The sequence below is a fragment of the Megalops cyprinoides genome, chromosome 2, assembly GCF_013368585.1.
Source record: "Megalops cyprinoides isolate fMegCyp1 chromosome 2, fMegCyp1.pri, whole genome shotgun sequence".
In the NCBI taxonomy this organism is placed as follows: domain Eukaryota; kingdom Metazoa; phylum Chordata; class Actinopteri; order Elopiformes; family Megalopidae; genus Megalops; species Megalops cyprinoides.
The window spans coordinates 45630021-45646968 of NC_050584.1; the positions used below are offsets into that span (position 1 = coordinate 45630021).

General features: G+C 45.3%; 2 protein-coding genes across 2 annotated transcripts; one reads left to right on the forward strand and one right to left on the reverse strand.

Annotated features, from left to right (window-relative positions):
* Nucleotides 1–1945: 1945 nt before the first annotated feature.
* On the reverse strand, nt 1946–10306 carry tdrd5 (tudor domain containing 5). Its single transcript, XM_036519470.1, has 17 exons — nt 10078–10306; nt 9409–9870; nt 9132–9218; nt 8757–8872; nt 8172–8228; nt 7789–7948; nt 7454–7626; nt 6153–6370; nt 5815–6024; nt 5587–5653; nt 5244–5444; nt 4726–4931; nt 4403–4424; nt 4194–4337; nt 3823–3948; nt 2664–2841; nt 1946–2096 (listed from the first exon to the last, which is right to left on the reverse strand). Exons 1-17 carry the CDS (start codon nt 10304–10306, stop codon nt 1951–1953), a joined length of 2802 nt encoding a protein of 933 aa, XP_036375363.1. The 3' UTR covers nt 1946–1950.
* Nucleotides 10307–13300: 2994 nt separating this feature from the next.
* Nucleotides 13301–16435, forward strand: nphs2 (NPHS2 stomatin family member, podocin). Its single transcript, XM_036519481.1, has 8 exons — nt 13301–13616; nt 13747–13850; nt 14052–14124; nt 14558–14640; nt 14767–14970; nt 15347–15402; nt 15612–15690; nt 16169–16435. The coding sequence occupies exons 1-8, from the start codon at nt 13301–13303 to the stop codon at nt 16433–16435; spliced, it is 1182 nt and encodes a 393-aa protein (XP_036375374.1).
* Nucleotides 16436–16948: the final 513 nt, after the last annotated feature.

Below are 16948 nucleotides of genomic sequence, written 5' to 3' on the forward strand. Positions count from 1 at the left end.
TCCTTTTGTCCTTTTCTTTTCAGCACATTCAGGGCAAACATCCGCACCAGAACTATCCGTTACAGGGGTGATCGTGAGGAGCTGCAGCATGCATTGCAGCATCTGCAACATTGGTCTGCCCGTGTTACTCATTTTACAGGATACAGCAAACCTGCTAATGAGTACGGCAGTCTCAATACCCTCAAATGACAACAACAGTCCAAGCACCAAATTCTAAACTAGCATTCATATAAAATAGAAACTATGAATCCTCATTGGATCCGAGTACCCAGCACAACTCCTTGCTTTAATTTAGCCACATGACTTCCCATTTCAGAACTCAACGTGTCAGTAATGGCAAATCTGTAAAAATTTGTGTTCGAAATTGAAGTATGACCCTTTCGGTTTTCAGCCACGTATTTTAAATCAGCAGGCATCCTCTGGGACTGGCAAGCACAGGCAAATTACGGCCCCATTAAGGCCCTAATTGGCCAAATGAGCTGGGTTCTGTGACCAAACGGACAGAATATCCCAGGATACATCAGGCCTACATAAGCCTCGCTTTGGGTATCATTTATGTCAAATGTGGAATGCAACACTGAATGTGCTTTGCTAAATTACACGCCGTTTCTGTAATTTAATATTTCTGTTGCACTTGGTGAAGCAGAGGTCCCAGCAGGTGGGGTGTTGTGGGTTAGACAGAGACGCACACACCAGTAACCAATTTATGTTTGCAGTCAGCATCAGAATCAGTCATCAGTGGCGGGCAGTGTGGGGGCGCTGCACCGCCAACGTGCCTTTTGCAGTTCTGTGCACTGCTTGCTTTTGTTTAATACATTTTAATTCGGTGTATTATTTGCCTTCTCTGAGTACATCTCTAGACTGCTGTAGCTCATCTGCTGTGACACTCCGGAGTAAAGCTCACCGCGCAAACAGAGCTGCATGAATAAAAACACAGCGATTAAATACATTTTACGTATGGATATGAGACCTGCCCCCCTGTTTAGCATCAGCAGGATGGTCTCACACTGAGACGATGGGGTTGAGCTGCCATGGCCAGGGGGGCAGAGAGGCCAAGGGAAGTTCAGGGAAGAGGAGAGCACGAAGGTGCCGCCCCCTCCCCCCGCTCTCCAGCGCCACGCTTGCAGCCTAAAATCAATTTAGGATCTGACCATCTTACCCCTCCTGTAATTCACTGCCTTGCAGAAAGGCTAAACCACCTTTCCTCTATGTGTGATCCTGATGTTGATTTTTCTCAGTCCCAGAGAAGTGCGTATCAAAGGGAGATGATGCATGGCTGTGAAACTAGGCATATGTGAAATTACTCTGAGTGATCCATATACTGTTCCTCTCAAAAGCTGCCACCTTTTCTTCAAGAAAATCCATACGCTTTAAACTGTAATGAGCTTTCAACAAAGCATTTATTGACAAAATACTGCATACATTATTTTTGATAATGGAGAACAGCTCTCTGTCCATTTCCTTTTGTTAAGGAAAATAAAAATAAAATGAATTACGGAACATTGAACTTGCAACTCCAGGGAAGCAATGCGATCGGAAAATTTTGCATAAATCCTTCCATTGTACATTTCCAATTTCTCTAGAAATGAAAATCTAACATGACCATGCACCCGAGAAAACTAAAACTCCAACAGGTAATAAACTACTCCTGGAAAACTGTATGCTCGCTTCAGTTTCCGCGTTCAGCTCCCATTATTGCTTCCCTTCTGCCACACAGGGCAGGGGATAACCGAGGAAACAATTACAACAAACGCACTACAACAGATAACCAAGACTCTCCCTTTCCAGACATGCAAATTAGGTGAAATCTAAATTCAAAACAAGCTCTCGTCACATACCATTAGCCTGCTGTCTCTTCATCCACAGCACAGACACGTGGATACACATACACACGGGTGTATATAGACACACACACACACAGTTCCAAGTTGTCAGCATGTGGGTCGTGGGTCATGCTATCTTGTAAGGAGACCAGTTGAGGTGGTGCGCGCCGGCAGCCAGGCGAGCGGAAGGTCCCAGTACGGTGGGTGAGGTGTAGCGCAGCCAGGGGAACACGAAGCTGGAGGTCTGCTGCTGCAGAGCCACCCCGGACACACCTGGACACAACAACACAGCCCACCAGCTTACTCCAAACTGCAGGCGCAGTGGCACCATTAGAAAGCTCACAATGCACGGCGAAGCCGGCCAAGAACACAACGCCATGATACTGGAATACAAAAGGAATGAAAAGCGACAGTCTGAGCAAAAATTCTGTCTGACATATTCACAAGCGTACCCTTTACAAACTGTCTGCTCTTTAGTGTTTTCAAACTATTGTGCACATTGTTTCAATGATAATTATAAAATGTTCACTGGATCTAATGCTGTGTCTCCTACAAGATGCTATTCCGCAAGAGCATATCAGGGACACGCAGCAGACAAAGAGAGGCTCCTGTGTGCCTGTGTGTGTGCGTGAGCATATGTTGTCTGCGGGGAAGAATTCCAAAGTGATGACAATGTGCTGTTAGACAAAGAAAATATCTCTAATGAATTAAACGCATCGTCTCATCTCAAAATCAAAACCTTGACCCGGCCCAATTAACAGTGCTGACGCGTGGGGGGGGCGCAATGCTAGACGGAGACTAATCTCATTATGTCTCCCTGCATTGCTAAAGAGGACACACCTCCGCTGCAGCTCTGTGTGCGCGCCCGGCCTGGGACGAGTGGGCTGAGGGCTTTGGTGGCAGGGGGCTGCTGTGCTGGCGGAAGCGCCGGCTGTGTGGGTGCTGCGGGGGGCGTCTCCATCACGCACCCCTCCTGCAACGGACCCTCCTCAGCGGAGTCCTTCGGCGCGGGGCACGGCTGCAACGGCAAGGGCCACAGCAGAATCGGCACTCGTCTTTAACATATGCGCATGAGTCTCATGAGGAAAAATGTCAACCCTTTCAGTGTCTGTGTAAACTGCATTTGTGTTCATGAGTATCTACAGCAATCCGACAACTGCTAGAGGTAACAGATGCTATGTTAAACCCAGATGTTTAATTGAGGCTGCATCTTCAAAGGCATTGAGGACTGGTCTAAGAGTAGGAAAAGGGTTTACACTTCAAACCTGTTCACTTTGTGCATTTGATATATATGAATAAGCATTTTACCTAGGGTTTATTTAGGAATACAGTATTGACTTCATTTCTAAATAAACGTTTCCCACAGAGCTTACAGTAACATTTGATGACCCTTGGTTTCTTTTAACACTGGTCTTCTATAATGTGACCTACCCTAGTGCGGAAACCACTGTCATTCCGTTAACCAAAGTTACACTTTATTGCTTCAACAGTGTTCTCAGCCAAGAGAAAAAAAGAATGAGATGACAAACAGTGTAAGAGGCTAACCCAACGCACAGCAACTTGTGTTTCAAACCCACTGCACCGAAATCTGCCGAGACTCTTCGTGAAACAAGAGCACCAGCGGGGCGGGGATCATTATCATTACAATACAATTAACAAACAATTAGGTCTTTAGTCACGCAGAGCCCTCCCACTGAACAATCCCATATGACAGGGCTGTAAGGAGAGACAGGAGGTGAATACAGCAGACAAAGACGTGATGCAGACAGAGACAGCCACATGGGGGTTACACAGAGAATGGTACCACACAGAAAAAGGGAAGGGCAAGGGAACAGTTTCCCCTCTACAATTACTTTGGCCTGATACCACCGAAGCTGCGACTGCCAACAGTTTACCGCCAGTTTACCGCTGCCAGTGTTGGTTTAACCCCTTGCCACCGTACTGTCTACTGTAACACAAAGCCTAGCAGGATATAAGGGGTGGGAGGTCATGTCCTTACCGGGGCTGTGTGTGACTCAGGCTTGGGATTAGCATCCTCCGCGGTAGTGTCAGGTGTCCAGCCCTTATCCCAGTCACTGTAGTCCTTACATACCAGCGCTCCAAACAGGTTATTCCTCTCTCTCTGCTAACAACACCAGGATATAGATAGGGAGTAAACATGGACGGCTAAACTAAAATATGTTGCACATTACTCAAATATAGCGTGGTGCATATACGAATGCAAAATTCCAAGTTAATCTCAGCAGAGGATACAAAACACAAAATTCCTTCAAAAGAACAATGTGTATAAAAAGGCCATCAGTGTGCTTAAATGTTGAAATGGCTGATGTGTGAAATTTGAAAGATGGCCTGTATAGGTCATGTTTATACCTGGGCTGGGCTGCTGACTTCGGGGATGTCAATGAACTCCAGTTCTGGGAGGTCAGGCAAGTCCTCATCATCTTCTGTCACTTTGGTCCTGCTGTCCAGAGAGGCACCCTGCCAACACGTACACATGCTAGAGACACAAACCACCTGCTACTGCAAATGCAGCTGCACAGCAACTCACACTCAAAATAAAAATACTGAGGGTCCATCACAGTGTTTCTGAACTTGGAAGTACTGTGGAGGAAAAACGTAGACAAATTCAAACAGTCTCTTGACTACAGATACTGGTCTTTGGGAAAATGAGAAAGCTGAAAAGCTTCAGCTAATATATAGCTCTCCTCAACCTATGGTCCAGGATTCCCAAGCGAGCGCAGGTTTAACAGCACCCACACAGCAAACTATAATTCATCTCTTTACTGTCTCAGCAGAACGAGTTTAACTGCCCCTCTCAGCTCTGCCTTGGTGATTTACAGAGAGCTGGAGAACCTGTTGGAATCCAGCCCGAGCAAGACCCACGGTTTTCTAACATCATTGCCAATACATGATCATCCGTCTGCCAGTCAAGGAAGGTACCATTCGCGTAGAGACCAGCTTGTTGCGAGACTCAGACCAATTGCTGTGATCTGGACTGTGCCCATTAGAGGAGACTGAACTGCACTCAGTAGCAGAGTCTGGCACCGTCAATTCCTCCAGCATTCCTGTCCCCATATACATGGTCACTGGGTTGAACGGTCCTGACATCTGGAAACAAAATCCTCCTTTCATTACAATTCTCACAGATTAAACAACTATCTTACATTACATTACACTATTGACATTTAGCAGATGCTCTTATCCAAAGCGACTTACATCGGTTACAATTTTTTACATGTCACCCATTTATACAGCTGGATATTTACTGAGGCAATTCTGGGTTAAGTACCTTGCCCAAGGGTACAACAGCAGTGCCCCAGCGGGAAATCAAACCGGCAGCTTACGAGTCCTCTACAAATGAAACGTATCACTGGATGCATTCGTGTATTTTATCCTGAAAAGGAAATCGTTGCTGCTGACCACTCTGCTGAAGGAGCTGGTGCAGGAGAAGGCGTGGCCCTTGGTCTGCAGCGCAGTGTGCACATAAACGTCCTCCTCGGTGTGGGTGTCGCACAGGAAGAGGTGCAGCACATCCTCGTGGTAGCTGTGGACGGCGGCCACCAGGGCGCGCTCACAGCACAGCTTCCGGAAGTAGCTCACAGCGCTCGTGCTCCAGCTGCCCTGTGATGCAAAGTCACATTCACAAAACCGCTGCATGACGATGCAGATTCCGTATCAGCCACGTCACTCGGGTTACGCGTAGGGGAGAAAGCTGCGGTAGAGCGGAAAACACAGGTGTGGAGCAGCCATGAGAAGCACTTACACTAGTGGGCCTGACCCCAGTCAGTGAGGACGGGACCGCCTGTGCCGGGAGCTCTGAATAGCAGGACCTTGGTGTAACGACACACAGAGACATGCTCTGAAGTACGTGTTACAGGCTTGCTTTATCAAACCTTTCGGCATCCGCTTCTCCTTGAAGCAGACAAATGTCATCTCACCTCTGTGGGTGAAGACGTTGCGGGCACTTATGCTATTGAGGTGTAATACGCACTTGAGGAATTTCAGGCTGCTTCTGTCAGCAGTGCTGAGATCCCCAAAGTCCACGTAGTACACTTCCACCTGGCTCTCGCTCAGCACGCGGTGGATCAGCACGCGGTACAACCAGAGGCCGTGAGGTGCTAGGCAGCACACCTGGCCCGGGCGCACATAGGCCGCGGGGAGCCGGTAGCGCTCTGCAACCTCTGGGGAGGAATAGCAGCTCCTGATGGCACAGACAAACGTAACGTCAGCAAACCTTTTAACCTCTTGGTGGAGCGGCCCTAAAAGCACCTGAGCCTTGTGTTTCATGCCCTTCGGCCTTTGTCATACGGCAGCGGATAAAAGTGAAACCTCATTTCTATCATCATGGTCTCCAGCTTCCGGGCCTCCCGGGTCTCGTGGAAGCGCACGTAGAAGTGGCTGGGAGACTCCACCCTCTCCACCAGCACAGGCACCAGCTCCCGCTCCCGTCTGCGCGTCGGGGGCCTCAGCCGCTCCCCACGTATGGCGTCCGGAGGCACCAGTGCACCCCTCACCTGTACAGCCACGGCTGGGAACATGTCCGCCAACTAAACACACATATACACACATATACACACACACACACTCAAAACTCAAAGACTTCTACGGCATCACAAACCTACATCCCTCATGTAGAACACGCAACACAGGACAGTAATCACGGCATCTCTTTTTCTGGGAGCAACCATGTTTTTTTCCTAAGTGCTCGACTAGACAACCTGGGGCAACACTTCACCATGTATGGTGAGGTCATTCTTGTTGGCTATAGTCTTTCAACTCATTAGATGAAGTCATGTTATTAGGAAAAAGTGCATGGCTGTTTATTGGAAGCCCACCAGCTAGCCAACCAGCTAATTAACTCTCGGCATGCACCCTCTTCCTTGTTACATTAAGATGTTCTTGCACAATATACAAGGGCACAGGGCATACCAACTGTACTCATATACTCAATGGAGCTACTCAATGAGTGGCTATTATCATCTGCTGATACAAAATATAGATGTAAGGGAAATGGTTCAAAGTCATTTGCAGCAATTCAGCGCAAAGTCCATTAGTATGGCCACTGCTTTCAAATTGAGCATATTTATCATAGTAAAGCATAATAAAACATTTTAATCTTATACCGAAAGGCAGTAAAAACTCAAAGTTTATAGCTGAGACCTTTTGGCCAGAAAAGCATATTTGCAAGTGAGCAGTGCGAAGGTTTGATTCACAGCCCACCACTTACCCCACCTGTCAGGGGAACAGAGTGGCACCCCAGTCCTCATACTAATGACGTCCTTACGGAGGAACACACACTGATAGGTACAGGGACCAGGACGCCGAATGCAGAAACATCAGCGTCATGAGTGGCCAGACATTTCCTAACAACTACGGATGCGCTATGAGCAGACAGGTTTAACCCCCGGCATTCCGGATCAGTGTGCACACTGGAGAGCCCTCAGGCAGAGCTGTGCATTGCTCTCTTAGTAGAGGAGAATGTGATTCCCTAGAGGCATATCGACAACCATGTGACAGCTATGCACAGGTCAGACACAAGCGCCATTCATCCTCAAACGCTGTCAGCGACGGAAACAGCATGATCCAACAGCTAAACCCTAATGTTGATGATTGATGTGTTTCCGCGTCACCTGACTGAAGGTCTTTGTGGTGACCCTAGTGTCAGTGTCGTCCCTCAGGATCTGCGAGGGCTCATCTCTTTCGCCCATCTTTTCCCAGCGAGACTCCTCGCTGTTCAAGTAGAAGCTGCCCTTGGAGGGGTTCATGGACTCAGTGGCACAAAGTGCATTACCCTCCTCTCTTCCTGATTAAAAAAAAAAACACATTTACAAAACCTTGCAAAAAAAAAAGTCAAAGAGAAGCATGTTGCAGAAGAGACTGCAACTGCCAGTATATAGAGTGAAAGTACGTTACAGGACCAGGTACAAAAGGAGCAGATATGAGGCTGAAGATCAGGGTGCTCTACCTTGCTTAGTGTTCCTATATTGATTGTCTTTGACAATCCAGCTGTTCGCATCCTCTTCAGGCCCTGGCTGGAGGTACAGACTATCACTGAGGGCGCTCACCATCTCCGTCACACTCAGGAAACCACACTGAGCCACAGGAAGGTCTTCAGCAAACACTCTCTGATGACACAGGTCAACACTACTTTCAAAAACAGGCTGACAAGAACAGGGGCCAGCTGCTCAACAACTGATTGTCGTATGACTGTGAAATGACAGAAGGCACCAATCAATTAATGTTTGACGAAAGCACCAAGTACATTTACGAAGTGAATTTTAACATGCGCTCTTCAAAAACAAGTCTTAAACAATCAGAATTTTGAATCAGCAACCTGAAACATGTTACCTTGAACTCTTCAGGAAGATTGTGTATGGAGAGACCCTCATGGTTTTGTGCTATAACCTGCAAAGCAGGAAACATGGTGGTAAAAACTAAAAATCTTACCACAGGACCTCCACAATACAGTCAAAATGCACGGTAAGGGCTCGAGTGGCTCAGTCAGCAAGGTGCTCGCCATGAATGAAGGCTGGGTAATGAGTCTGAAAAACAAACTGGCTTTGTTCTCCAGCGGATGGGGGTTGGTAGGTTGGCCAGGGTTTCTTTGTCTCACTGTTCTCACGCACCCTGCAAGTCCTTTGGTACCTGCGAGTTGCTCGGGTGACATTAGTGGTGGGGCACCCATCCCTCAGCTGGTGCTTTTTTCCCTTTAGTGCACGGTGGGAAAATAGTGTGCTCTATGCTTACATTGGCTCACATGTAAGCATATTGCAGGATTGCATTATTCCTAAACGGTGCTTCAGCAAAACTGCAGAAGATGTTGAGGAGAAGACAGCTCTAATGTGAGGGGAAAAAAGACATGCAGAGCAGACAACATGCTATGTTAGGCCATGCAATTACATGGCATCAGGCAGCTCCCTGCCTGTGACTGACCTGGCGAAGCCGTTCTTTCAGTTCTAGACTGACGGTGCCTGCAGCACCACTCTCCAGAATCCCGTTCCTGAGCTCCTTTTCCAGCTGAATGACAGACAGAGACAGCAGCCATTGATCTGCAAGCCCTCACTTTCCTTTCCTCTGTCCACTTCATCCTCTGCTGCTAGCCTTTTTAACAGAATTCCAGGCTTACATTTTATCACCACTGACAGCGTTACATTCGGCATTTAATAGTCCTGCTGACCTGTTCCTTCTTGGCCGGTCATATAAATGAAATTAAAGAGTAAAGGAGGCAGACCTTCTTAATGCAGTTCCCGAACATCTTTTCCTCCGGGGTGGGTTTTGGCTCAGCGTGGCCATCCCTGCTGGGCTGACTCCCTTCCTCCAGTTTGCTGCTCGGGCTCACTTCCTGTGGGAGCTCTGGCGTGTTTCTGTGATTGCTGGAGAGCAGAACATTTTCCCCTGGGCCAGACAGGAAACACAAAGCAAATAATTCATAATGTTTAATTTCCCATCGGGTATTTACCATACAACTACAACAACATCATAAGAACACACATGCACCCTTCCAGCAGCTAATGAAGATGGAGAGGGTCATAATGGACCCTCCATTTTAGAGACCCTCACTTTGACCTTTGAGTGTCCTGCATACCTGTGTTTGGAGGGGGTTTGGCTGCGTTTCGTGTTGACTGCTGTGGTGACAGTGCTGATGACAGAGCTTGTGTCAGCGGCTTTATGGTGCGCTTGAGTGTCAGGAGAGACCCCGTCCGGCTCTGCTTGACGGCCACAATGTCGGCGGCAGCGGACAGCATTTCGGCGATGGAGTAAAAGCCATAGTGTGTCACCTGCAAAGGTCGGCCGAATCGCCGCGCAAAGGAGGGCTCCAGTTCTGACAGGGTGACTGGCCCCTGAGCGAGCAGCTGGCGCAGCTGGCTGCGCAACTGTACAGGTAAGGCTGGGGGCGCGTGACCTCGCCGGGGGAGCAGAGGGGTGTGCTGCGGATGATGGGGGAAGCAGGACCCCACACCTGCCTTCCGTACCGCCAATTTCGGCTTTGGGTTGCGCTGTTTGGCCACCAGCTCTTCAATGCCTTTAGTGCTACTGTCTCCAATCACTATGATGGTGAAAAGCATCAGTGAATATAACAAAAATACTGTAGACAAAAGAATGCAATTCTATATTCTAAATTCTGTCTAAACACTGTAAAACAATGGCACAGTTATCTCCAGTGAATGACTGGAATATCCATGCTACTTGCATTCTATTCCTCCAGAAATGTTTCAAATATTTATCAATAACAAACATGTATGAACAGCTGTACCCTTCAGCACCATGGTTCCATCTGCCAAGTAGTCCACAGCAACCACGTCAGGCATGTCCTTGACCATGTCCATCACAGTTCGGAAGCCATGAGTCCTGAGGGGCAGTGGATGGCCCAGCATGGTAAAGTAGTCCTTCTTCAGCTGCTCAGGTGACAGGCCATTCTTAGCAGATAGCAAGAGAGAGCGCACATCCTTCTTCAGTCCAGAGAGCAATTGCTCTTGAGACATCCTTACAGCTAGAGGCGACAGGCACAGGAGAGGAGATGTACAGGCACAGAGCAGTTAATATTCCAACCCTGTAATGTTAAACTCTTGAAATAATTTACCTAATGCAATATTCACTTGCCTTTTAAATTTACCCAATCTGCAATGCACTGCACTGCATTTTGACTACAAATTATAAACAATTTTGACTATTTCAAATAGTTACCCACATATAGTGGCTAACCTAGGCAGTTTTGACTAGTCCAGTCAAACAACAAACATGCGTACAAAAGTATAAGGTGTCAACTACTGACAGTTCAGCTCACAACGTCTTCAATGTATGCGCTGCAACTGGGTACAACCGTACAAACTAGATAATGTTAGCTTGTACGTTCACTTTAACCTTACATTAATAGCTCCAGACTGGATATGCTCGCATTTTTTCTATATCATCGAATAAACATACCATTAGCTAGTCAGAAAAAAGCGAATTCAAAATGTCCTCAACACATGCAACGTTACTATTATATTCGCTAACTAGTTAGCTCATCGCAGAAGAACAAACAGTAGAAGGCCTAATATCTAGCTAACTACTGCAGCTACAAGAGAACAATGGAAATAAAATTAATATGGTTTGTATTTGCAATCCCTGCACCTGGCCAGCAATGTTTTCCTCTGACTCATTTGGTGGCCGATCGCCCCCGTAGCCGAGTCGATGAAAATGTTAGCAGGGTAGCTAGATGGCCACAAAGCAAAATCGTTGCATTACACTCATGGATGGATAGCTTCTGCTGAACTGTCATTAGCATGGCCCTGCGCTTGCTAGCTTCATGTGGTGTACAGCGCCTGTCTGCGTATAAAGCAAATTGACTAAAATACAAATCAAAAAACCCACCAAGAAAGTGTTTCCCCTCCAATAAATTGGACACGTGGACTAAATGATTCTTGTGTCCCATTCGAACGATTCGTCAAGCACTGTGTGTGTTGCACGTCGTGGAGACGTGAGGATTTGTGCTCGTGGAGTAATGGGCACGTGACATAGTAAATAGAACTGTGATTTAACTGTGAGCCTTTGCTTGGTAAACCTACTCATTTATGCTGCATATGGGTACAAACTAACATTTCCTTTTAATAAATGTAAAGATTCGATGTTTGATATTCCTGCTGTAAAACCGAAAAAGCAAATATAACCGTTCACATATATTTAGTCAATTCGATATAAAACACATAATTCAAGAATTTGCGGGAGCTATCGGAGCAGAAACGCATCCCTGCAGCTTCAGTTCATTCACTTCTCAGTTTCACACTGTGAAAGGGCCTGGTAACTTATATGCATTTTCAGACACATTTAAATAAAACATGTTTTTACACTGAACATAGAACTGACAATATATCAAATGGTATGTTGAATCTAAGAAAAAGAAATTCTGTAGTTCACACTATTCTGAAATGAAATAAAACCAACAACCGTATCTTCAGCTTAGTTTGTAGAAACTGCACTATTGTATTTAAATTATGGTTGTGTTCATCATAACCAAAATAAAATAATAAGAAGAAATTGTATATTTTGGTGTGATACACTAATCTTTAGTGTACTATGTGATATAGTTTTCTTATGTTTGCAATAAGATATTAATATACACATTAATGAAAAGTTTATTAACAATTCATCCAATCTAGTTGTGAAAATCGTACACTGTAAACATAATAATGGTTCTTATCTGGGCATGTATTTCCCTCAGCTGCAACCATGACATGTCATTCATATTTGATGTGCAACCATGACATATCATGAAGTGAATAAGTGCACTGATGTATGCACTTGCACTTTCAAGCAGAATGATTTTGATTTTTCTGCAAATACACCTTGTGACCAAGTTCATTTCGATAGCCACCACTGAATTCTTTCCAACAGATTTCTCAACACTTGTGGACCAGCAATGAATTGAACATATTGAATGAGGGGAAATGATCTTTCAGAAATATCATTTACACTTCTAAAAGCAAACTATCTTTTTCCTTTCCAATGATACTGCCTTAGAGTACTTTAAAGAGTGCTCGAAAGAAAACCGATTGTGGAATGCTCCAGTTTAATTTCACATTACATTCCAGAATTTAATGCAGGTCATTTTTTCCAAAAAAACAAAAGTAAAGAAAAAAAGCTTAGTACCTGGAGGGAGGAAACATAGGCTGAATGAGTCTGTAAGGCATTTTAATTAAATAATGTCAGGGAGGGATACTGTGGCTTGCACACCCCTGCTTTGATAACAGATAAACCTGACCTCAGCTGTTTCCAGGACAGGATAACCTCTGACTCTGCACATTCCTCACAGAAAAAACTCCTGCAGTAGAACAAAGACACATTGACTGTAATTAATAACTGCTCACCAGAGAACCCAGGGCTTATTTTCCTCATTATGATCTGTTCTGGGTTGGGAAAGAAAGAAGCGCTCCAAAAATTCTATGTCTCACATTCCGCATTCAACAAGAAACATAATTTCATCGCTACATGTTTTTGCTTCAATATGTTAAAAGCTAGCACAGGGGCAATCAATAAAATGCAAATAACAATTTTAAGATTGTGTTTATTTTATCCCCGTGAGTTATGTAAAATTTTAATTTTGTTTGTAGTAGAAATATTGTATGTTTCATGTCATATTACTTGGTGTTGTAAAGAAAATACATTTTAGGAGTATGAGTTTTAATTACCAGATGAGCCTCCCACAGACTGAGGCAAATTCTAATGACACGCATGAGATGCCTATGTCTCATCTTGCCTTAAATACCTCCTCCTCTTTAAATCCAAATACACATAACAAGAGACCCTACCAGGCAGTCACTCAGCAGATCAGAGAACTGATTAGGTTAAAGCTGATTACCTGTTGATGGGGCACAAACTATCCAACAACAAACCATCCAGCAAGCCAGCATCTTCTGCTTCTCTGTTAACACTAGGTGTGGACAGAGTGCTGGTTTTCTGTGTATTGGATGCTTTTCACTTCAGAGGGTACCATCAGGATGGAAGGGACAGCTCGATCAGCCTCTCCCCGGCGCTCCGCAAAGGAAGGAAGAGGGGCTAAGAGGGATAGCTCACCTGCTTCAAAGGGGCGAAGGAACAAGGCCAGCAAGTCAGGGAAGCGGCCAGAGAACATGGGGAAGAAAGAGGGGGAAAAAAGAGAGCCAGAGGGGGAAGCAGCCAAGGCAGAGGAACCCGAGCAGGGAGCAGCCAAGCCACACTCCACTGTTGTTAATGTGGACAGTGTGAGGGACGGAGACAGGGGCGAAGACACGGAGGAGTCGCTGGGACTTTTGGAGCAGGAGTGGCAAGGGGAAGGTGATACAAAAATACTGATCTATGCACACAGACCAGGAAGACATAGGCACATAGACATTTATGTACAGTACACTTACAGACTATGTTAAATGAAAAATAACGAAGCATGACTCCTGCTGAAATTTGACAGGCCTGAAGGGCAGGACTCCAGGGGTGTGCGAGTGGCTGCTCACAGTTGTGGCTCTCCTTGCTGTTGTCCTCTCCTTTCCGCTCTCCATCTGGTTATGTCTGAAGGTAAGCTCTGAATTTTACTGTCCCTGCTCTGACCACAAATAAAGGGAGTTCTAAATACCAGCAGTCAGATAACTGTAAACACGCGGCATATCGATTCCTGTGGTAGACTTGATACCGTTTCATTTCTCTCTGAGGAAAGGGTGTTATACTGTTTTCTGTGCTTGGTTCGGATTGGCTTTGAGAGACTGTGTTCATCCACAGATAGTGAGGGAGCACGAGAGAGCAGTGATCCTCAGACTTGGGCACCTTCTGCCAGGGAAGCCCAAAGGACCAGGTTGGCTTTTATTTGTGTGATTTTAGAAATGTTGTGTTTGAAGTTTGATGTAGCTTGAAATTAGCTTTTTTTATCTGTATAATATTATACTATAATTCACTAACATAAAAGTGAGAGCTTTAATGTCAAGATGCTGCTGAATAGAGACTTCTGTGTAGCAATTACCACAGACCTATTGTCAGACACCTGTCCTTAACATTGCTTTTTATATATAAAATTCAGCTGTTTATATATAATCACCTCTGCAGTTTAATGCATTCAACTCAAATTATTGAGGAAACCAGAAATTAACTCATGAACTATACCCATACCAAAAAAAAAATCTCCCAAGACAATTGTTGTGAAAAGGATGTAAAAGTAATACATTTAAGTAAATAAGGACTAATTTTTAATGTTGTTTTTTTCCGCTTCACCTTACGGTTTTGGGACTCAGGACTCATCTTCTACCTTCCCTTCTTGGATGTTTGCCAGAAAGTGGATATTCGGCTGAAAATGCTCAAAGTCCCCTCTCACACGGTAACGCATCTCTGCTCCTCTTTGAGGGAAACAGACAATACCTACAATGCATATTAAATATTAACACAAATGGAATTATTTTGGGCATAATGCCATGAATCTTTAACTGCTGCTGTTGGTGTCCAGGTGGTGACGAAGGACCTGGTGAGCACAGAGCTGAGTGCGGTGTGCTATTACCGCATTGAGAACGTGTCGCTGTGCTTCACCTCCCTGTCGGGGGTGTCCACCGTGCTGCAGGGGCTGGTGCAGGCCTCCAACAGAGAGGTCCTTGCGCGCCACAACTTCACTCAGATCCTGCTGGAAAGAAAGAAGATTGCCCAGGAGATCCAGGTGCACACGTACACACATATTGCTTTTTGTTGTGTGGTACATGAAAGTGAAGGGCGTCTCGAGCTGTAAGGACGGAACAGCTTGTTTCATGAGGCTCAGATTCTACGCTAAAGAAATTGCTCTTGTAATGATACTGATTAAGAGAAAGACTGTTCGTCGCTGGACTGAATTACAATGGTCGACTGAGCTCAATGCGTGTAACTGCGTTTTATGTTCTCAGACTGAAAGTCAAGGTTAGACTCTATGCTAAGTGCTGGTAGTTGCTCCAGATCAATTAAGCATGCCTAATGAAACACAATGTGTAATGTTGTGTAAAGGTGAAGTAATTCATCCACTCAGTAACAAGACCTGTGGTCTTTTCTATTTCAATATGTAGGTGGCCTTAGATGCTGTGACAAGCCAGTGGGGGATCAAGGTGGAGAGAGCAGAACTGTGAGTAATGAATGGCTGGCAGCTAACATATACATACAACACACAGATGTTGGATTTCATACAGCAAAACCAGTGCAAGGATTTTTACTGACAAAATGCTGAAGCACAGGTCTAAATATGAATACTTCTTGAGGCCCCATCCCAGCACTGTTCTTAAAGTCCAAATGCCATATGATCCGTATGTGCTTATTGCTCACTATGCTTTTCAGAGAGGATGTATGTATTCCACCTGAGCTCCAACATAGTGTAGCCGCTGAGGCGCAGGCCAAGAGGATCGCCCAAATCAAAGTAAGAGACCTAACCAACCGTGCCATATTTCTCTTTGACAGATATTTTAATTGGATAAATGACAGGGCAAATGGAGAGATAATCAATGGTGAGAGGAAAGTCATTTCCATCAGAGAACCACATGAAGTCTTCAAATGAGTAGGGTCTCATTACCCTCTCTGTGTGCATCCTTTGCTGATGTATTTGTGTGACACTGAAGGATTTGCCCACTCATCTAATGATGACCTTCCAAAAAGAACTACACGTACCAGCAAATAAAGCATTAGCATTCTGGCACGTCGAGAAAATGAATTCTTGAAAAGTTAAATATAATAGAAAGGGCACACCCCTAACTGTAAGGCATGTTTAGGGAAATGGAGCATTTTTCTAACATTTTACTAACAACTGACCTGAAAAAAAATTACCAGTATTTTGTGTGTGTATGCGTGTGCATTTGTGTGTGTGTATGCATGTATATGTGTGTGTATGTACCTTGCAGGTGATTGCCGCGGAAGGAGAGAAAGCCGCCTGTGAGGCTCTGAAGGCCTCCATGGACTCTCTGTCTGGCTCCCCAGCTGCCGTTCAGCTGCGTCTCCTACAGCTCCTGCACACTCTACGCACCGAAAATCCGGCCCTTGTCCTCACCCTCCCGTCTGACCTCCTCGCTTTGCCCACCGACCTCTCCCTTTCCCCCAGCCCAGCCAATCAAACCCTCACAGGAGATGGGACCTCAAAGGAGTCCAACAAAGACTCGCCCATGCTGTAAGACCAGAACCATGTTCACTTTCACGCACAAGGTCCTCAGCAGGAACTCAAGACAGAGGTGAGGAAAGATAACTATGAACTATAAGGCAGTGATGTCCACTCCAGGTCCTGGAGGATGCTACGAAGATGGACAGTCCTCAGGGTTTTACAAATGTCTTTAAATCTCCATCTGACCAACACCTGAAACAACAGCTGATGAATGTTCCCCTTCCATCAATGACTACACGTATGTATCTAAGCCTGACTGGGAAAGACCGGAAACCCATGGATCTGCAATGTACACATTACACTCAGACTCAGACAGAGGAATATGGAACTTGACCAACCTACAAACCATCTGAGACAAAACACCAACAACACACATTATCAAAATAAAATAAAAAAAAGCTGTAATGAACTGTAACCTGGGTAATGATTATCTATAAATTCACAATGGACACATTGCTTCAGTCATAAAATAAATGTGTGGTTCTAAAAAGTTTTGTTTAATGATAATATCCACAGCAAACAGCAT